Source organism: Stegostoma tigrinum, chromosome 2 (genome assembly GCF_030684315.1).
Source record: "Stegostoma tigrinum isolate sSteTig4 chromosome 2, sSteTig4.hap1, whole genome shotgun sequence".
Taxonomy (NCBI): Eukaryota; Metazoa; Chordata; class Chondrichthyes; order Orectolobiformes; family Stegostomatidae; genus Stegostoma; species Stegostoma tigrinum.
Genome location: NC_081355.1, coordinates 9,437,473 through 9,459,464, shown reverse-complemented (window position 1 = coordinate 9,459,464; position 21,992 = coordinate 9,437,473). Strand labels below are relative to the sequence as shown.

The window sequence follows — 21,992 nt, the reverse complement described above, 5'->3', positions numbered from 1 at the left end:
CACAGCCAGTAATACCCTGCTAATTATGGTTTCATGTTGCATTAATCTGCTTAGGTGGATTGCAGTTGGGTGGTTAGGTGGACTGTCCATGTTAAATTGCCCCCTAATGTCTAGGAATGTGCAGGTTGGGTTGATTAGCCATGGTAAAATGTGGGTTTATGGGGACAGGGTCAGGGCGCGATGTTGCTCAGAGGGACGGTGCAGACTCAATGAGCCAGACAGCCTCTTTCTGCAGCGTAGGGAACCTGTGATTCTGCTTACTTTGCAGGTTCCTCAGCAATGGCCATGATGCACAGTCCTGATGGGAACTGGATGGCAATGCAGAGCACACCAGCTAGCCGCCCTCGATTGCTAGCCAAACCAAAGAGCAGAGTGTTCATTGCATTGGAGAATGAGGCAGACATTGTGTCCGCTTATGACGAGATGGGGACAGATGATGACAATGACGATGATATTGGTTGGAGTGCTGCTGACCTCGGTGAGTTGAGGCAATGCTCGGCCAAGCTGTCAGATGAGACCTACTTCACTGACTCGCAGCACGACAATGACTGGCTGGGCGCCGACGGAAAGCGCCAGCCGGTCACCTCGCCATCTTCTGGCCGATACACCAACACGGAGGCCATGTGCTCGGACTCGGAAACATCCTCCACCGGCTCGGTGCAGATATCGATACGCGGCTCAGATGGCCGGGTTACTGCAGACAAGAGAAAGTCAAGCCACAACGCAGCCAAACCAGCCAGTGCTCACTCTGCTGGGCAGCTGGACATAAACTACAACGCACAGCCGCAAGGATTTGGGAACGTAGACAGCAGCGAGGGCGAAGATATCCCTGATGAGTCAGAGAGGAAACACAGGCGGAGAAGACGAAACAAATGCTCACCTCAGGAGCACGAAACAGACAGCCCTTTGAAAATCCAACAGTCGCTTTCTAAAAACACATGCCAGGTAACCTCATACTTTTCACCTTGTTCGATCGATATCATTGCATCAGATGTAATTACAGTAGTTCTTTGCTGTTTTATTGTGGCTATTCACTGGGGACATTTACATTATCACATTATAATTACAAAGTGCCACTGATAATATCATGTTGACAGTGAGATTTGAAGCAAGCGAATGATCGACTCTCTGTCAATTGTCAGTTCCACCAACTTCAAAGCAGGGAGATGCTTCCTCGCTATTGCACAGAGTTGAAATTGCTCCAGTGGAACGTGAGGTACAAACTAGATTTGTGGATAATGAAGCAATTTACTTCTTCAAAAAAAATGCTAGGCAGCGTAATCATAGAGCAAACTATAGACTGCTGTAGCAAGACAAGTTATCCCTCACGTTTGTCCATAACAGTTGCTGAGAACAATAGGAACAAGAGTAGGCCATTCAGCCCATCAAGCCTGCTCCACCATTCAATAAAATCATGGCTGCTCTGGGCCCTAACTCCATATCCCTGCCTTTGGCCCATATCTCTTAATAACTTTGCTCAACAAAAATGTATCTATTGCAGATTTAAAATTCACAACTGATCTAATGTCCAGTGTCGTATTTGTGGAAGAGAGTTCCAAACCTCAGCCCCTTTTGAGTGTCTGCAGTGCAAGTCTTGGGTGTCACTGGGAACATCAGAGCTTACTGGGGTGCACTGCTGAGTATAGTAGAGTGGAAATTAAAGGCAAAGTGTGAAGCTGTGCTCTCTTTTTATAGTGACCAGCCAGTTTGGAGTCAGTCTCTGAAGTCAGGAGATTCTAGATCCCCTGTTTATATTTCTTTTACAATGAAAAATCACCCATGTAGCCAGGAACATTTTTGTTGAGCAAAGTTATTTTTCTTTTACAATGAAAAATCACCCACATAGCCAGGAACAAATAACAAGCAAAGCTAGCTAAGGGGGCAAGATTTCCTGTTTATATTCATCAGCCAGGGCTCCCTGATTGGCCCAGGTTAGCAGCTCCAATCAGGGATCTCACAGTCAATAAGGTCCACCTGGTTCCGATCACTACAGTTACAATGCATCTTCAGGAGCTTTTGTGCAGGCTAAATTACAGGGTTGTTCTTTGGGACTGAACCATTAAGTTTTTCCAATGAGTGCTGGGTCCAAAGGCCTGGTTAGACCCCACTTGGAGTACTGTAAGCAGATCTGGGCACTACACTTTAGGAAGGGTGGTTGAGCCTTGGAGACAGTTCAACATAGGTTTTCAAGAGTGATACTTGGATCTGCAGGGTTAGGTTACAAGAAGAGATTACACAAATTAGGTCTGTTTTCTCTGGAATTCTGAATGCTAAGGGGTGAATTTGATTGAAGTCTTCAAGATATTAATAGGAAAAGGTGGGATAGATAAAGATAAACTATTCCCACTGGTTGGGGATTTTCGAGAGATGTTGGGAAGCACTTCTACATTCAACGGGTGGTAGAGGATCTCTTCCACAAATGACAGTGGATATTGGATCAGTTCATTTTAAATCTGTGATAAATACATTTTTGTTAAGTAACGGTATTAAGGGATATGGGCCAAAGGAAAGGATATGGAGTTAGGGCCACAGATCAGCCGTGATCTCATTGAATGGTGGTACAGGCTTAAGGGATTTGATGGCCTATTCCTCTTCCTATGCTAAATGAAAGAAAGGTCACACTTCCTGTCTGCAGGTTTCAAATAGAGGTTTTTCTTATAGCCTTCATTGTTACAACAATCGAATCACATCAATGTCTATTGCAATGCAATTAGCTACGAAATTAGAGGGATTTAAAGAGATAGAGGAAGCTAGAAATTAGATAGAAGTAAGTTAAAAGCAACACCAAAATAAACCCAAACACAAGACAAAGCCTGGAACATGGGAGCTGAAATGGATTTTTTTTTTCAAAATGTGCACGGGATGAAAATCCCAGAATGGGTTAATTGGTGACTAAGTCAAGTACTTCGGATGGAAGAGCTGCATTAGGCTATTGAGCCTTTCAGGCCTGCTACCCCATACAGTCAGATGGTGGGTGATCCGGTTGAGTTCTCAATCCTATTTTCCTGTCTGTCCCCATAAACCTTGACTCCTTTATCGATCAAAGGTCCGTCTGAATCAGCCTTGAATATATTCAATGTTGCAACTCCGCTACTTTCTTGGGAAGTGAATTCCACAGACTAATGACCCGCAGACAGAAAGGAATTCTCCTCAAATCAATCTTAAAAGGGAGTCTTATTCTTAAACTGTGCTCACCTCATGTCACCCCATTGGAGATTCCTAAATGGCTGATTGAAGGCCAGTTACACACCATCACCCACCTTCCCAGCCTCACCTTGAGGCCCCAGAGAGACAGTTTTAAGCACAGGGGAGAGCCCGGCAGGTTCCCATGCCTGAACCTCAAATGCCAAAGTAGGTGAGGGGAGATGGTGGTGGATAGCACCTCCCTCATGAGTGCTGTATCCAAATTGGCCTGTTTCACCTCGCCCACACCCACCACCACCCTCTACAACAAAATCTGTTACCCCCTCACACTCTGAATGTTGCCTCTTCAAGTGTCCTATCATCACAGCAGGCGCTTACATCCTCCCCCACCCCCCACACCATGCTCCAACCCACCAGCCTCCCCTCCTCTCCCTTTTGGGAAACTCTGGACTGACAAGCGTCCATGGTCTCCAGCTGAAAGGAATGCCTGCAGTACCAACATTGGCCACCGTAACCAGTGGCACCGCTGAGACCGCAGAGCTGCTGACTTCTCAGATCCAAATGAAGGGTAAAAGTCTTATCTCCAGCCACTGAGCACTCCACAGGGTGTTAAATGATCTTGGATCTACTGGGATCAGCCTGTGAAGGTAGAAAACAAGTAGCATCCTTCCCTCACAAATACCATATGTTTTTTGTCGCATAATAACTTTCACAACCTCAGGAGCCCCCTCCCGACTTTACGGTCAAATGTGTAGCCTCGAAGTGTAGTCGCTTACGACACAAAACTCATCAAAAACTGTCTCGAAAACTTCGACTGACACAGCAGGTGGAAATTTCTGGGGAAAGAGTTCCATTGCTTCATTGGTGAGGAATGGAACCTTGCTACTTTTTCTCATTACTGACCTAGTTCTAGTTTTAAAATTATCGCCACTTGGCCAAGAAAATTGTTTCTCTGTGGCTGCTCTATAGAACCCTCAATGTTCCCTGTCAACTGCCCATGCAGGTAGCATTTGAGTACATATTGCACAATGACCAGACAGGCTGTATGTAACTAATGTTCCCAATGAAGATTTGCACAGCAGTTTCAGAGGGACCATGCAGAGCATCCATATCGCAAAAGAAAATTGGAGAGAAAATTGGCCCTTTTACCATTAGTGACTTTAAAAGCTATTTTCAATCTCTTTTTTGCGATATTTTCCATTGTTCACCCCTTTGTCAGCTGGAGTGTGCAGAAGCAACGTTCAGTGTACAAACCTCACAGTGAATAGGAAGTTGGGAATGTCAAGCAATCTCCACAAGGTGTCACCTAATACTCGATGATCAGCGGTGACTGAGACTCTCAAAACAGCACTTGAGCAACATCTTTGTCATCCAAGCGAATTAAAACAAGTGCTCAGAGAAAATGCCACTCTGTTGTGTATATAAGGCTAGCATTTTCAGTCGGAAAATGTGCATAAATGATGAATTAAAATAAAACAAAGGGAGGCAGTGGCCTAGTGACATTATCACTAGAAGAGTGATTCAGAGTAATGTTCTGGATTCAACTCCTGCCACAGTGGTAGCATTTGAATTCAGTTAAAACAAAATCTGGAATTAAGAGCCTAATGACACCGTTGTCAATTGTTGGAAAAATGTATGTGGCTCACCAGTGTCCTTTAGGGAAGGATACTGCCATCTTTACCTGGTCTGGCCTGCGTGTGACTCCAAACCCTCAACAAATGCAACTGAATCTTAACTGCCCTCCGGGCAATTAGGGATGGGTAATACATGCTGCCTCGCAAGCGACACCCTCATCCTGTGAATGAATTAAACAATAATAGACCTTCTGCCCATTTAAAAACCACTTCAGTCATCCAACAATTGTACGAGGGCATAGTTTAAAATAGTTTCGAATGCAGGGGTTATATTGTGGTTACCTTGTGTTCTTTGGAGTTGAGAAGAATAGAGGGTAACCTTGTTGAAACATCAGGTCTTCAGTTGAATATACCAGCTGGGTGCTGAGAAGGTGTTTCCCCTTTGCAGGAGTGATTAGACGTAGGGGCTACAGTTTAAAAATAAAGACCTTTATTGCAAAGGGAATGGAGTATAAAAGTAGGGAGGTCTTGCTAAAAACTTTAGTAAGCAGTAGTCTGATCACAGAATACTGTGAACATTTCGGAAAGATTTTGGAGTAAGCCCAGAGAAGGTTCACTGGGCTGATATCAGCTACAGAGGAACTTACGTATGAGGAGATGTTCCATAGGTTGGGTGTATACTCATTGGGATTTAGAAGAATTTGTGGTGCAGTCAATAGTGTTCCTGCCCCTGGACTAGGGGGCCCAGGTTCAAGACCCACCTGCTCAAAAGATGTGTAATGACATCTCTGAAAAGCAGGCTAAATAAAAAAAAAGTAAATTTCCAAAGTACAAATTTTTTGTTTTGATATGTATAAGATTCTTAGAGGAGATGCAGAGGTAGTTTCCCCTTGTGGGAGAGTCTAGGATCAGACAGCGTAATTTCAGAATGACGGGCTGCTCACTTTAGACAGAGATGAGAAAGAATTTCTCTCAGAGGGAGTGAATCTGTAAAATTCTTACTGCAGAGAGCTGTTGCGACTGGGTTTTTAAATATATCCCAAGGTTGAAGTAAACAGATTTCTAATCAGAAAGGGAATCAAGGGTTATAGGCAAATGGCAGGAAAGTGGATTTGAGGATAAACAGATCAGCCTGGGTGCTCCGGTTCCTCCCACTGTCCAAAGATGTGCAGATTAAGTGGATTGGCAATGAACAGGCTAGGTGGGTTAGCCATGGGAAATGCAGGGTTATAGGGATAGGGTGTGGGGCGTAGGCCCAGGTGGGTTGCTCTTTGGAGGGTCAGTGTGGACTTGATGGACAAAAGAACCTATTTCCACACTGTGGGGATTCTATGATGATCTTTAGAGAGCGATGTGGAAGAATTCTTTCACTCAGAGGGTCTTAAATGTGTGGAACTCTTCCCAGAATGCAATGGAGGCGGGGCCATTGAGAATTTTTGAGGAGGAGGTAGATAGATTGTGGAGCAGCAAAAGGCTGTTGAGGTGTAAATGGTGCGATGGAGGTGAGGCCACACTCACATTAGCATGATCTTCTCAAATGGCAGAGAATGGTTTGAGGTCCCAAACAGCCCATTCATGCTCCAAACTCAGAATTATAATCAGAAGAAGGTTAATTAGTTTGGCATTAATAAGCTGAATGAAGAAATGCCCATCACAATTCCATAGTTAGGCTTGATGACATCATCAGCCACTGGTTGGGAGTATGAGAATGGAGTGGAAGGTGTGTCAAAGAGGGTTTTAGAATAAACGTAACAAAACCATGTTTGAGGATTTGAGCAGCAGGTAGGATGAAGAAGAACTGCAAGTGGCTAAGTTTAGAATTTTAAAGATGGTCTAACTGATGGAAAGGAGCTTGGAATCTGAGCTCAGGGTCAAGGTTGTGAAGAACCAGCTCAGCCTTAGACACATCCAAAGAGGGGGATACTTTATACTTCCATGGGATGTAAATGTCCTTTGGTAGGCCAGCATTTATCCCCCAACCCTTAAACTGAATGGCTCGTCCAGCCATTTCAGAGGGCATTTAAGCCAATGAACTGGAGTCAGGTGTAGGCCAAACTAGGCAAGGAAGGTCAATTTCCTTCCGTACAGGACATGAGTGAACCAGATGAGTTTTTAAGCAGCAATGAATGATAGCTGTCATAGTCACTGTTTCCTGTTCCTGATTTTATGAATTTAAATTCCATCAGCTGCCTCTTTGGGATTTGAACTCCTGTCCCCACTGGTCTTCTGGATTACTAGTTCAGTGACAATTCCACAATGCTCCCATCTGCCCAAGATAGAGTTGGAAACAAGAGAAGGGAATTTGTGGTGTGGCTTCTGTTTTCCTAATAATTTTACCAGAAATAACCAAATTCAATCAAAAAGATTTGATTACTCGAAAATGTTAAGAAATTATTGAGTATTGGAGCTACAGAATGAGACCATTTGTCCCACTTAATCTTTGGTAGCTGTTCGAAAATAGCCACACTAGTTCTGAGACAGTTTCAAAATCAGGCTATCAGTCAAGGTTAGATGATTGGTCAATGATTGCAGGAACATGGGCTTGGACACTGAGCACATGTGCTGTGTGCCACTTACTACTCCACTCACCACCCTTCTTTCTGACACTGAACCCCTTCTCTTCGACCTAAGGAGCTGAGCAGGTGTATGTTCGTGATGGAGCAGAGCCTTTCAAGGCTGGAGAGGAGAATTAGTTTGGGGACCTGGAGCAGAGAGGTAAACTTTGTCTTTGCAACCACCTATGTTAAAGTAAGCACATTCTGAGTTTACGTAGGAATGCTCATCCATTCAGAATGTATTTATTTTTGCCCAGATCTCTCCAATGGGCCAGTCTCATCAAACATGGTGTTCCATTGCTGTGTCATATTGTAATTTCTGTTGCTAACTGTCTCAATGATACAGGCATTCTGCAGACTGTCCCACAGTCTTTGTAGTATCCAATAATGTTTTGGATGTAAGAACCATGCTCCTACTCCACCACATCCTCTGCCTTTGACCATCTTTCATGTTTGAGCAATCTCATTGTGTTAAACCCGCAATGTTGCAGAATATTGATGTTTGCCTGTAGATGAGTTCACCCTGCTGCTTCGTGTTTGCTTGTACCAGTTCAGCTTCACAACATGTTGGCCTGGACTTTATGTTTCTCAGTGGGATGAAAACAGAGCATAAACACTGGATGACCAATTAGTGATCATCCAGCAGGAAGGAGACCAATTAACGTTGCAAAGGGGAGGCCCCGCTGCCACTGAGGGGGTAAGGGACCAAAGCCTAGATGTCATGTGACAGCAGGGTTACTTTACAACCAGGAAGTTGGATCCAACAGCAGCTTAAGAAATCTGTCTCCATGTTTTATTAAAGTCTCCAAAGAGCCAACCAGAAAGCAGTTTAAAAACTATAACCAGCAGAACCCGCCTGCTACATTCAACCATGGTCCCACCGACAGGGGTGTTTCTTCTGCCCTTGTGCCACCCCATCAGAATTGGCGTAAAGTGCTCCCACACGTTCTGTCATCAGATTCCCGCATAATGAAAGATTGCAGACCATTGGGTCATGAATGAGCTCAGTAGCTGGTTAATTAGCCACTTCCGTATGACTGGATTTGTGCCATTTGCCGTTCGTGGTTTCAGAGACTGGTATGATGATGCCCTGTCGCCATTTCAACATCATCGCGCCCTGTTTTACATTTGCTATGCAGAGCGGGAGCACACGTCCCGATTGTGGCAGTAAAGTCCAGCCCTTTACTGTCAATACTCTTGTTTTCGGAGTAGTCTGTCATCTGTCCGAGATGAAAGAAGATTTCTTCAAGTGGGAGAGATCACTGTGGAAATGGTCATACCCATTTAAAATGCATCACACATACTAGTGTAAGAGGGGAGGTTTTGAGACCAGACTTTTAGGCAGACAAGTAGTGGATTAACTTTAACATGGGTGATTCTTTGGAGGGGTTTAAACCCACGTCTGAAATGACTCTTGACACCAAACGCTGGCCGTGGTCCTAAATGCAGACAGGAACACCCTTCCCAGGCCATCTATTGGTATGTGTAGCATCTAACTCAGAAAAGATCTCTTGTGAAAAAGTCTCATTAGACTGTTGCCATCAACATCTCTGCCAAAAATAGAGCAAAACATTAAGGACTTCTTGGGTTAAATACTGGGGCTCCGTTCATACATGCTACATATGAAGAGCTAAGCATTTTGAAGCCAAATATTGTTGGCAACTTTTACATGAGTACAAATTTCATTCTGGATGTGAGTTTGCTCGCTGAGCTGGAAGGTTAGTTTTCAGACGTTTCGTCACCATTCTCGGTAACATCATCAGTGAGCCTCCGACGAAGCGCTGGTGTTATGTCCCGCTTTCTATTTATCTGGTCAGGTTTCCTTGGGTTGGTGATGTCATTCCCTGAGCTACAAATCTTTTCAAAACTCGCTAACAAATTTCATTCTTTATAAGTCAGTCAAATGCCAATTAATTGAACCTTTCTTTTTAAAGGAATCGCCTATTTCTGCACATAAGGCCCAAAACCCAGAGAGGAAATCCAATCTGGATCCAGATAGTGGAGTCACATTTTCTAGAACTCATGCAGATTTAATGGAAGAGAAACTAAGAACCAAGTTGGTTCGGCTTGCAACAAAACTAAGTGACAAGGAGTCGTCATCTGGGGATGAGCTCGATCCAGATACAACTGAGGGAGCTCAGGAGAGCTCGTGTGATGAAGACCACAAGCACATTCAAGATGAACTCATGAGAGTAAGTCAACTGTTCACATTTATTGTTACACTTCTGATGGGAGGAATGCAGAGGCCATCAAGCCCCACTACTCCACAAGCTGTGCGTATGTTTTGTTCAGTGGCCGGTTTGTTTCTCTTAATATCTGTGATCTTCAACAAAAGAGATGTTTGCACTTAAATAGAACAAAAACTGTCGATGGTGGAGATCTGAAACAACCAAAAAACGGAAATTATTGGAGAGACTTGATAGGTCTGACACCATCTGCAGAGAGAAAATAGTGGATTAGAAGTGTTATCCAGGACACTGCCAGACCTGCTGAGCCTCTCCAGCAATCTCTGTTTTCATTTGTTTCACAAATTCCTTCAATGAACTCAAAAAGAACTTGTTTATTATGAAAAACCTTGTTGTTACAATTAGTAGCAGAGCTGGTTAACAACTAAACTATGTGCCTTTAGTCCAGTAAACAATAGAATATAAAAATGCCCAGGGTTACAGAAAAAAGGCAGGAGATTAGCACTGTTAATAATGCTGAGAGCGAGGGCAAGCCTAACGGACCTCTTCTGTACTGTAAAATCTCTGTGATCTCAGAATGCAATTTTGCATGTAATTCCCCTACTGAGGTCTAACGGTATTTTTGGAACTGCAAAGAATGGCAATTCTAGTCAACAAATTCCACATACAGACATTGAAGTTAAGTGGGTTATGGCTGCATAGAATTTAGAACAAGATAAAGTAGCCCTAAGAATCAGAGCATGTCGATCAGAATACCTGTCCACAGATTTTATTTCAAATTTCATCTATCTGTTAAGAAAGTATGTGATACAATGCTTCATTTAGATGCCGATAATAAGTTAAATTAAAACTTCTTTGACAAGCAAGTCATTAATTTAACAGAAGAGACAACAAGGTGTAGAGCTGGATGAACACAACAGGCCAAGCAGCATCAGAGGAGCAGGAAAGCTAATGTTTCAGGCCTAGACCCTTCTTCATTTTCTGAAGAAGGGTCTAGGCCCGAAACGTCAGCCTTCCTGCTCCTCTGATGCTGCTTGGCCTGTTGTATTCATCCAGCTCCACACCTTGTTATCTCAGATTCTCCAGCATCGGCAGTTCCTACTATCTCTGAATTAATTTAACAGCAAGTTGATCAAACAGATGTGAGGGAGCAGGAGTTAGGACTTGGCATTCAGGGACTAAAAGTGGTAGTAGAGATGAGTCATATAATCTGTGCCTGTTGTTTCTATATCTGGGTAAAAGCAACATGTAAAAGGGAACACAATGTAAAATGTCTTCAAGTGCCTCTCAACATCAGTTAGCAAGGTACAAGAGCTGTGTTCTTCCAAAAGGTGACAGGTTCGCATTGAGTAATATTGATTTTTTTTTGTTAAGAAGTTCTCTGATCACCAGTGCCTCTTTGATCCTCAGATACAGCTGTGCTATGTTCTGGTGATGACTGAAAGAAATGGTTTTAGAGCTGCCTGCTTCTGAAGTAGCTGTTTCCGACTCGAGTGTCCTCACTTCCACTCATTTATCCCATAACACATGTATTAATTTTGTTTCGAGGGCCAGTTAGCTGCCCTGGCTTTTCCCTTATTTCATTTGTGTGAAAAATGCAAATTCAAAAAATGGTACAGACTTTGTTCTCGCCACTTAACCGTGTGTGCAGCTACTGATCTTAGAAACACCATCATGAAGAAAAGGCAAACAGACTACAGGCACTTCACAGTAGGTACATTGGGTAAACTGAATGCTTAACCCTACCATCACTCCATTTGGAGCCGGCCTAGTCACTTCCAGGGCTTGTCATCTTCCAGACAACAAATGGAAGAATTATGTAATAACTTCAGCAGGACCTCCATTCCTTGCTCCTGCCCAATGACTCACCTCCTCACCATCCACACCTCAAAGTAAATATCCAGACATTTCTTGGATGCAGGGCAAGACTTGGTTCAATTTCTTTCCTCGCTAGACAGGGATTCTGAGGCAAAATGTTGCTGTTTTGCAGTTCCCGGGCTGAATTACTTTAGGTTACAACAAAGATGAGGGGAGTGCACTGTCTGTCTCTCTTTCTCTCTTTCGTCCCACTACTTCATGGCCGCAACATAAATTTACTGGCTTACCTCAGTTCTCAGTATAGCCAGTCATGTGATTTGTCGACGTTACACCAATGATGAAGATATCTGTCATCCAGGTTCCCCTAATAAATACAGGATTATGGATTAACTATAAAACAAAACCTACTCGATCAATAATATAAAAACATAAAAACGAGGAGCAGGAGTAGGCCATCCAGCCCCTCTAGCCTGCCCCGCCATTTAATAAGATCATGGCTGATCTTTTTGAGACTCAGCTCCTCTTACCCGCCCACTCACCATAACCCTTAATTCCTTTACTGTTCAAAAATTTAGCTAGCCTTGCCTTAAATACATTCAGCGAGGTAGCTTCAACCGCTTCACTGAACAGAGAATTCCACAGATTCATAACCCTTTGGGTGAAGAAGTTCCTCCTGACCTCAGTCCTACATCTGCTTCCCTTTATTTTGAGGCGATGCCCTCTAGTCTTAGTTTCACCTGCTAGCGGAAACAACCTCCCTGCCTCCACCTTATGTATTCCCTTCGTAATCTTATATGTTTCTGTAAGATCTCCCGTCATTCTTCTGAATTCCAATGAGTATAATCCCAGTCTACTCAGTCTCTCCTCATAATCCAACCCTCTCAACTCTGGAATCAACCGAGTGAATCTCCCCTGCACACCCTCCAGTGCTAGTATATGTCTTCTCAAGTAAATAGACCAAAACTGCACACAGTTCTCCAGATGTGGCCTCACCAGGATCCTATACAGCTGCAGCATAGCCTCCCTGTTTTTAAACTCCATCCCTCGAGCAATGGCAGACAAAATTCCATTTGCCTTTTTAATCACCTGCTGCACCTGCAATCCCACCTTCAGCAAATATGCACAAGGACACCTTAGTCCCTTTGCACAGCAGCGTGCTGCAATTTTTTACCATTTGAAAAACATAGTCCATTTTGCTGTTATTCCTATCAAAATGAATGACCTCACACTTATCAACATTGTACTCCATCTGCCAGACCTTCGCCCACTCACTCAGACTATCTATATCCCTCTGCAGACTTTCAGTATCTTCTGCACACTTTGCTGTACCACTCACCTTAGTGTCATCTGCAAATTTTGACATGCCACACTTAGTCCCCAACTCCAAATCATCTGTGTAAATTGTAAACAATTGCGGTCTCAACATTGATCCCTGAGGCACACCACTAGTCACTGACCGCCCACCAGAAAAACATGCATTTACTCCTATTCTTTGCTTTCTACTGGTCAACCAATCCCCTATCCATGCCAATACATTACCTGTAATACCGTGCAACTTTATCTTATGTAGCAGCCTTTGGTGTGGCGCCTTATCAAATGCCTTCTGGAAATCCAGATACACCACATCAACAGGTTCCCCATTGTCCACTGTGCAAGTAATGTCCTCAAAGAATTCCACCAAATTAATTAAACATGATCGACCCTTCATGAACCCATGTTGGGTGTTCCCAAGGGGACAACTTATATCCAGATGGCTTGCTATTTCTTCTTTAATGGTGGATTCAAGCATTTTCCCCACTGCTGAAGTTTAGCTAACTGGCCTATAGTGACCTGCTTTTTGTCTACTTCCTTTTTTAAACAGTGGCGTCACATTGGCTGTTTTCCAATCTGCAGGAACCAACACAGAGTCCAGTGAATTTTGGTAAATAATTACTAGTGCATTTGCTTTTCCCCCATCACTTCTTGTAGTTCCGTGGGATGCATTTCATCAGGGCCAGGAGACTTGTCTACCTTTAGCCCCATTAGCTTGCCCAGCACTGCCTCCTTAGTGATAATGATAGTTTCTAGGTCCTCGCCTGCTATAATCTTCTTGCTGTTAGTTTTCGGCATGTTATTTGTGTCTTCCACTGTGAAGACTGACATGAAATAACTCTTTAATGTCTCAGCTATTTCCTCAATCCCAGTTTTTACATTGGCCTTCTCATCCTCTAAGGACCAATGTTTACCTTTGCCACTCATTTATAATTTACATATTTATGGAAACTTTTGCTGCCTTGTTTTATATTTGGGGCTAGTTTACTCTCATAATCTATCTTACTTTTCTTTATAACATTTTTTGTGGCGTCTGTTGGTCTTTAAAGATTTCCCCGTCTACCAGTTTCCCAATACTCTTTGCTTTTTCTATGTGTTTTTTTTTCAATCTGATACTTTCCTTTATTTCCTTAGACATCCCTGGCTGGCTCTCTCTTTTCCGACAGCCCTTCCTTATCACTGGAATATACTTCTGCTGAGCACTGTGAAAAATTGTTTTGAAAGTCCTCCACTGTTCCTCAATTGACCCATCATAAAGTATTTGCCCTCATTCTACCTTAAATAACTCCTCCCTCATTCCTTCATAGTCTCCTTCGCTTAAGCACAGGATATAGGTACTGGAATTAACCTTCTCATGCTCCATCTGTATTTTAAATTCGACCATACTGTGATCGCTTCTTCCGAGAGGATCCCTAACTGTGAGGCCATTAATTATTCCTGTCTCATTATACAGGACTAGATCTAGGATAGCTTGCTCCCTCATAGGTTCCATTACATATTATTCAAGGACATTATCGCGGATGCATTCTATGAACCCCTCCTCAAGGCTGCCATGACTGACCTGGTTTGACCAATCGATATGTAGATTAAGATCCCCCCATGGTAATTTCTGTACCATTTTTTCATGCATTAGCTATTTCTGTGTGTATTACCTGCCCCACCACAATGTCATTATTTTGTGGCCTATAGACCACATCCTTCAGTGACCTCTTCTCCCTGTATTCCCAATTTCCACCCAAATGGATTCAATCTTTTGTTCAGTAGAGCCTGTATCATCTCTCACTACTGCCCTGATATCATCCTTAAAAATCAGAGCAATACCACCTCCTTTACCTTCCTGTCTGTCCTTCCGAACAGTTTGATACCCCTGGATATTTAACTCCCAGTCATGACCATCCTGTAACCATGTCTCTGTAATTGAAAATTGGTCTGTTCTACTAACTGTATGGATTGAGAATTGGAGACGTTCTTAATATTGGCTATAATAATCCAATTCATCCTAGCTCTTCTGGGCTGTGGGAATTTACACTACACTCATGATGATTTGAACCATTTTACTCTCAAAATTATAGGTGATAACGATTGATTTGGACATTCAGCTCAGCAAACACTCGTTAACCATATTTTCTGTTTTTAAAACTGAATGTGGCCAGAGATTACAGGGAAGTGACCTGGAGGCGATCCTCACTGTAGGTAGCATGTTATACCTGACAGAGTTTGATTTTCATTGATTTGAAAACAGTCCAAAGTCACGTGTAGATACCTTGAAGTCATGTTGACAACACCACCCTAACCCGGTGACTGGGCAATCAGAAACAGTCGTAACCTCCTCGTATTTTCATTTAGTAATTCATCAATGCAATGTTGCGGGTGAATGGCTTTGCTCAGTGCAGCAATCAGCAAATTGCCAATCTAAAATTTACACTGTAAGAATGATAGAACAAGAAACCTGATGATACATGTGCAGTTTTAGTCTCTTTATCTGTGGAAAGGTGTTTTGACCATGTAGGGAGTGCAGTGAAGGTTTACCAGACTGATTCTTGGGATGGCAGCACTGACATATAGGGAGAGACTGGATATTTTAGGACTATATTCACAGCAGTTTACATGAATTGGGGTGGGGCAGGGAATACTCATGGAAAGGATAAGTGCAGGAAGGATATTCCCAATAATCAGGGGTCACAGCCTATGGATACAGAGTAGAATCGTAGCATCTGTACAGTGGAGATAGAGGCCATCCAGCCCATCAAATCTGTACTGACCCTCTAAAGAGCATTCCACCCCATCCCCTTAGCCCCATAATGACCATGGTAGTGCACCTAGCCTGGACATCCCTGGATACTGCGGAGCCAGTTTAGCATGACCAATTCAACTAACCTGCACAGCTTTGGATTGTAGGAGGAAACTGAAGCTCCTGGAGGAAACCCAAGCAGAGGCAGGGAGAACATGCAAACTCCACACAGACACCCAAGGCTGGAAATGAACCCAGATCCCTGGTGCTGTGAGGCAGCAGTGCCATTCCTGTGAGGGCTATTTACGACTGAGAGGAGATTTTATTTTCACCCAGAGAGTAGTGAGCCTGTGGAATTCTCTCCTATAGAAAGTGGCCATGGCCTAAATATTGAATGTTTTCAAGAAGGAGATGCAAACAACTTCTTGGGCTGAAGGGATCAAGCAGTATGGGGGAGAAAGTGGGAACAGGGACTGAGTCGGATGATCAGCCATCACCATATGGAATGGTGGAGCAGGCTCTAAGGGCTGAAATGGTCCACTCCTGCTGTTGCTACTTTCTGTAGATAATAAATAGGAGCAGAAGTGGGCCATTCAGGCCCTTGAGCCTTGTTCATCATTAAACATGGTCATGGCTGATTGATTGTTGTCTTAGCTCCATTTCCTGTACAGGGTAAGAGGCAATCCATTATTCCAAGGTCTGTAGATCACATACTTGTACCAAGGAATTGTTTCTTTGATGAGATGGCACAGGGGGTACAAGACCCAAGACAGGAATGGGTATAATATGGTCCTGCCAGCCAGCTTATCTGCTCGCTGCTACCATCCTGACCCGAACCATTTTCCGAGAATGAGGGTCAGGGAATGAAGGTTTTCTCACTCACCTGTGGTGTCTAGCTGACCCAGGTAAGTTAAAGCCCACTGGGACTGGTGATGAGTGTCTAACCACGCATCATCTGGCCAACCTGTTGGGCCTGGGATGGAGTAGAGAACAAGGCAGCTGCCTGGAGACGGTAGATGTGGCCCTTTTCTCTGGGCAGTCTGCAGGTTTTAAGGCCCACTCTAATTACCTGGGGCTTCCCCTAAGTGGTCATTTTCAAATTCAGGCATTTTAGTTGCTGAGGTGAAAGCAGCCTCTCTCTCTTTGTCCCTCTCTCCCTTCTCAAAATGGTAGACTATGAATTCAGGGGACATCCCTCTCACCATTGCTTGTCTTGTTCAGGGATAATCACTGTCAAGTGGATGATCCTGACACAATTCACAATTCAGGACCTCCTTTGACACTGCCTCACCCCCACCCCCACTCCCCACAGTGAGGTCTTAATCCAAAGCCATAAAACATAGGTGCAGAAGTAAACCGTTCAGCCCGTCGAGTCTGCTGTGCCATTCAATGAGATCGTGACTGATCTGATCATTTTGAGTTTCTTTCCTGCCTTTGCCCCATAAGCCCTGATTCCCTTATTGGTTACAAATCTGTCTATCTCAGCCTTGAACCGATGTAACAGTTCAGCCTGTGTGGTGAAGAGTTCTACTGATTAACTGAATGTAATTATATCCACTGCAGGACAGCACAAGCCCCTCTCCTCAGTTTCAAACCAGGCACCTCTCACATGTTGGGCAAACGTGATAACCATTGTACAACAAAAACACAGCACTTCCCCAAAACTCCAAGCCTTTAGTTCAATCATTGTAGCAGTTATAGATCCAGAAGAAGAATGGAGCCTTTTTCTCAAGTGACGTGTCCTACAGTAAACCGTATCGGAGTCCACAGCTTTGGTCATTGTGAATGCTTTCCAATACTAACCCGTACTACACCACTTCACAATCTACCTCTGTACATTCTGCTCGTTTGTTTACAGGTGCATTTAATTTGTTAACTTATTATTTCCAATGTGACATTTATTTACTAATATTGTATTGCTGAAGAAAGATACTGCATGATTTTGTGGTATACCTATGTTTGCTAGGAGTTATGTATTAGTTCACTTGGCTGTATGACTGGTTTGCAATGTCAAGTGATGCTAACAGCTAGAGTCGAATTCTATATCATGAAGGACTCTCCTTCTCAACCTCTCCCCACCCCGAGGCAAGGTGACTGTCAAGTTAAATCACCGGCAGTCATCTCTCTGTAGTAAGAGATTAGCCTAGTGGCCCAGTAGGAAAATGGCAACTTCACCTTTACCTCTATGTTCATGCACAGACTCCTGTGCAAAAGGAACATGTCCAACCCTTGTAGCACTTGCAAATTAAACAGAATCACAGTGGACATCAATTCCCTGCATGTTCTCCATAGCAGCATTGCAACCAATCAGCCGACTTGCCAACTTATCAGTACCTTTTCTCATGCAGTATAAATTGTTGCTCCCTTTGAAGTGTGGCATTTTTGGATCTGTCCCGATGGAAATCTTCACAAGTACTTCCCTTTCTCAGCAATACTCAGGCTCTGCACCACCGACTGTAGAAATTGTAATGGGTTCAGCAGATGGACCTCAGAGAATATGAGTTCTCTGATTGGCACTGTTAATTTGGTCCAGTCAGGGATCCCTGGCTGACAGATATAAACAGGACTGTCAAAGGTTCTGTTCATTCCAAGAGATGGTTCTGCGGAAACTGGATCAGTGTCAAGGACTCTGCATGTGTAAATAAAGGGTGCATTGGTGACACGATACTGGCCTCAGTGGAGTTACTTCACGTACAAGTATTAATATTGTGTTGTTCTCTCTGTTCCTCCCCGTCATTTAATCAAACAGAAGTATTCTGCGATCTCTCTCTGCAACATTACAACAGAAGCACTGAAAGTCATCAATGCCACAGAGGATCTAATCGGGGAGGCCACAGGTGCAAGTAACTCCCAGTCAGAGCCGAGTGGAGGAAGAATTCCAACAGGGAAGGAAGCTGTGAAACTTGAAGAGCAGCTCACTAAACTGGAGGAAAATGTAAGAGGAACAAATAATAACCTGTAAGCTATTTTTTGTTGGCACAGTTAACCTGTGCAGTTAAATAAGACTGACATCATCTGGGCATTGAATAAGGTTTGCAACTGAAACAAGTAGATGCAAGCTTGGAAATTAACAACATTGGGATGAAGGGGACTTGTGTTGACTGTGGCAGCATCGTGGCAATGTTGCTATATTAATACTCCACAGGTTCAGTCTCATGTTCCAGGGACAGGTGTTTACAACCTGCTATGGCAGTCGTTCAATAAAGCTAACGTCAGTTATAATGACCATGACAAAACCCTACCTGATAGGGATGTTGTTTCAGGGATAGTAGGAACTGTAGATGCTGGAGAATCTGAGATAACAAAGTGTGGACCTGGATGAACACAGCAGGCCGAGCAGCATCGTAGGAGCAGGAAGGTTGACGTTTCGGGCCTAGACCCTTCTCTCTGAAAGGAGCTAGGCCCGAAACGTCAGCCTTCCTGCTCCTATGACGCTGCTTTGCCTGCTGTGTTCATCCAGCTCCACACTTTGTTATCTCTGATATAGGGGTGTTGTTTGGCACAGTGCTGGCTCCCTCCGTCTGGGCCGGAATGTCTAGTTTTAAGTCCCACTCAGGATCTGATTGACAAGGAGGTATTTCAGTACAGGTTGTTTCTTTTTTGTAAAACAACATCTGATTCCTTAATGTCCTTGCGGGAAGAAAATTTGCCATCCTTACCAAGTCGGGCCTACGTATGAAGCTGACCCATAACAATGCAGTAGACTCTTGATTTTGATCCTTGTCATCTGAACTGTCTCACTAAAATCAAAATACTGCAGATGATGCTGGTCTAAAATAAAAAATATAGAAATTGTTGGAAACAGCGATGGATCAGGCAACAACAATGAAAAGATAAATAGGGGTTCCAAGTTTTCAACAGCATTTCTACCTGTAAAAGTAAGCCCCATCTGTATGCCACCTCCCAACCTGTTGATCGTTTTCAAAATCTCCCTCTTTTTATTGGAATTATTCAATATTATTCAAATGCTGTTGAGTGCTCATTTTTATTCAGAATCGAAGATTAACAAAGATTAAAATATCTTCACTGTATCAAAACACGTGCCCTGTCAGTTTATCGGTCTCATACTCCATCTTAGCATGACCCACTTGAAGCTCAGTTGTAATCTAACAGTTCAGTGGGAACCCACCTATGTGCCTGAGAAGGCAACGGCTGAATGTAACAGCTAACTGTTAAAAATGTTTGAACACAGCAGGCCAAGCAGCACTGCTTGGCCTGCTGTGTTCATCCAGCCTCACATTTTATTATCTTGGATTCTCCAGCATCTGCAGTTCTCATTATCTTGTAATAAATGTTTGTTGGATTCTTCAATACCACAATGTCTACAGCCAATTTCTTATATTTAGGGATACAACAGAAGCATTGTCGCATCGGGTAAAACAGCTGGAGGCAAAATCCTATCACAGTGCATAGCTGAATTTGAAAAGCATATGTTGGTACAGGAGATTAGTCGTTAAGAAGAAATTACGCAGTCCGAATGTTGGAGTTAATAAAACAAAGCAGTTTATAATGGAATTAGTCAATTGTAAATGGAAAACTATCAACCTCAAATGCAGAAAATGGCACTGGGGTAGAAGATATCCTTCACTGAGTTTGATAGAGAATTGGGCTCAATGACCTTCTCCTGCTCCTATTTCCTACATTCGTGTTTCTTTGGGGTTCCTCCTGATTATCCACCATCCTTAGTGCTTACCACTGACTAAATATCTTCACCGCATGGTCTGTTTGATTGTAGCCATTCACATATTCATTTGCAGGCACTCGCATTACGGTAACTCTCTTGTTTTATCTAGATTTACATAACAGCAGGCAGTGTGTATAGTTTGGAGGGACAGCTTAATGACCTGGAGGATTGTGCACGGAGCATTCACAGTATAACTACGGAGACAGAGCTTGCAGATCTAGAGGACCAAGTGGCAACTGCAGCTGCTCAGGTTCACCAGGCAGAGCTCCAGGTAAATCCAAACCCGCAATTGGTTCATACAGGGCGTTGTATTGAGTAGTCTCTGAATTTAGCCCAGCACAATTTCACAGAACTTGCCATTCAAGTTGATTGTGCTGATCAGCAATAAAACTGCCAAAGCATGTTTCCCACATTGAATACTAATTCTGCGACTTCCTTGATAGATACCAAAATAGCATGCTACCATAATGGGCTTATTCAGGCTACACATCTCCAACGCAAAAGGAAGAGGAACTCTAAGACCTTGCCAATGTCTCCAGTTCAGCAGAACAGTACTTCCTCTGAACAAGTAGGAAGAAGGGGCAGAACCTACCCAGGCACTGAATCATGGGTAATGGCGAGAATGTTGGGAGAAATCATGTGAGGAGCTTCTAGATATCACAAACAAAACATCCGAGATAACACAGTGTGAAGCTGGATGAACACAGCGGGCCAAGCAGCATCAGAGAAGCAGGAAAGCTTGACGTCAGAGATAATGGGAACTGCAGATGCTGAGAATCCGGGATAACAAAGTGTGAAGCTGGATGAACACAGCAGGCCAAGCAGCATCTTAGGAGCACAAAAGCTGACGTTTCAGGCCTAGACCCTTCATCAGACAATGCTCGTAACGTCAGCTTTTGTGCTCCTGAGATGCTGCTTGGCCTGCTGTGTTCATCCAGCTTCACACTTTGATATCTTGGAAAGCTTGACGTTTTGGGTCGGGACCCTTCTTCAGAAATCTGCAGTTCCTACTGTCTCTGTGACAATCCTATTTCCCAACCAGGTGTTGAACAGCCAGATGAGAATCAGATGCAGAAAGCTACAAACAGAGGGATTTGGGCATCCCCATTCACGAATCACAAAAAAGCAAGCACCCAAGCTCAGTGGGTTATAAGGGAGGCAAATGGAATGTTGGTTTTTACTTTAGAGGAAATGGAATATAAAAGTGGGGATATTTCGTGAAAACTGTAGAAGACACTAGTCAGGCCATACCTGGAGTGCTGTGAACAGCTTTGTACCCCTTATCAAGAGCAATTATAAGAAATGTTAGAGTTACAAGGTACAGGGTGGGTCTGGTTCAGATGCTCTTTGGAGGGGTCAGTGTGGGCACGATGGGCCAAATAGCCTGATTCCACACTGTAGGGATTCTTTGATTCTATGAAAATATGCTAGGGCCCAAAAGAGAGAGACTGTTCGTCGATTGCGATGAAACTGGCATTTCACCGATTCCTGGTAAAAGTCAGCCCAGCCTGTCTGGGGGGGGCGGGGGGTGGAATTTATTCCATAGTGAACTTCATGAGGCACTTGGAAAATCAGATTGATTTAAAAACTTCCAGTACTCAAAGGAAAAGGCAAGGGAACTTGACAGTTAGTTGCCTCCAATAAGAACCCACAGACAACAATGAGATAATGACCAGATTCTCCATTTTTATCCTGTCAGTTGAGGGATAGATATCAGTCAGGACAGCACAAACAACTCTGTTCCTCCTTCTTTGAATTACAACGTGGGTTTATTTTCTTCACTTGCCTCTAAAAGGAAAACTGGTGTCTGAAACTATAGTCTCATCTCAAAGTCAGCATCTCCAACAGAGTAGTCCACAGGGAGCATTAGTCTGCACTTTGTGTTCAGGTTTCTGGTGTAGGACTTAATCCAGAATGTGTTGATACAGAGGTGAGCAGACCAGATAACTCTGTGTACTGTATGCAATTCACCATTGCTTTCTTTATTCA

The 21,992-nt window shown here is 43.5% G+C and overlaps 1 protein-coding gene across 3 annotated transcripts in view; it reads left to right on the top strand.

Annotated features, from left to right (window-relative positions):
• Nucleotides 1-21,992, top strand: part of LOC125448607 (rab effector MyRIP-like) — a 328,324-nt gene that overhangs the window by 277,728 nt on the left and 28,604 nt on the right. For 2 of the 3 annotated variants that reach the window (XM_048524019.2, XM_048524011.2), the window contains 5 exons: nt 269-945; nt 7,350-7,433; nt 9,208-9,465; nt 18,069-18,254; nt 20,113-20,274. In XM_048524019.2, the coding sequence (XP_048379976.1) occupies nt 269-945; nt 7,350-7,433; nt 9,208-9,465; nt 18,069-18,254; nt 20,113-20,274 (1,367 nt within the window). The remainder of the gene's footprint in view (nt 1-268; nt 946-7,349; nt 7,434-9,207; nt 9,466-18,068; nt 18,255-20,112; nt 20,275-21,992) is intronic. The other variant, XM_048524027.2, reaches the window with a different exon arrangement.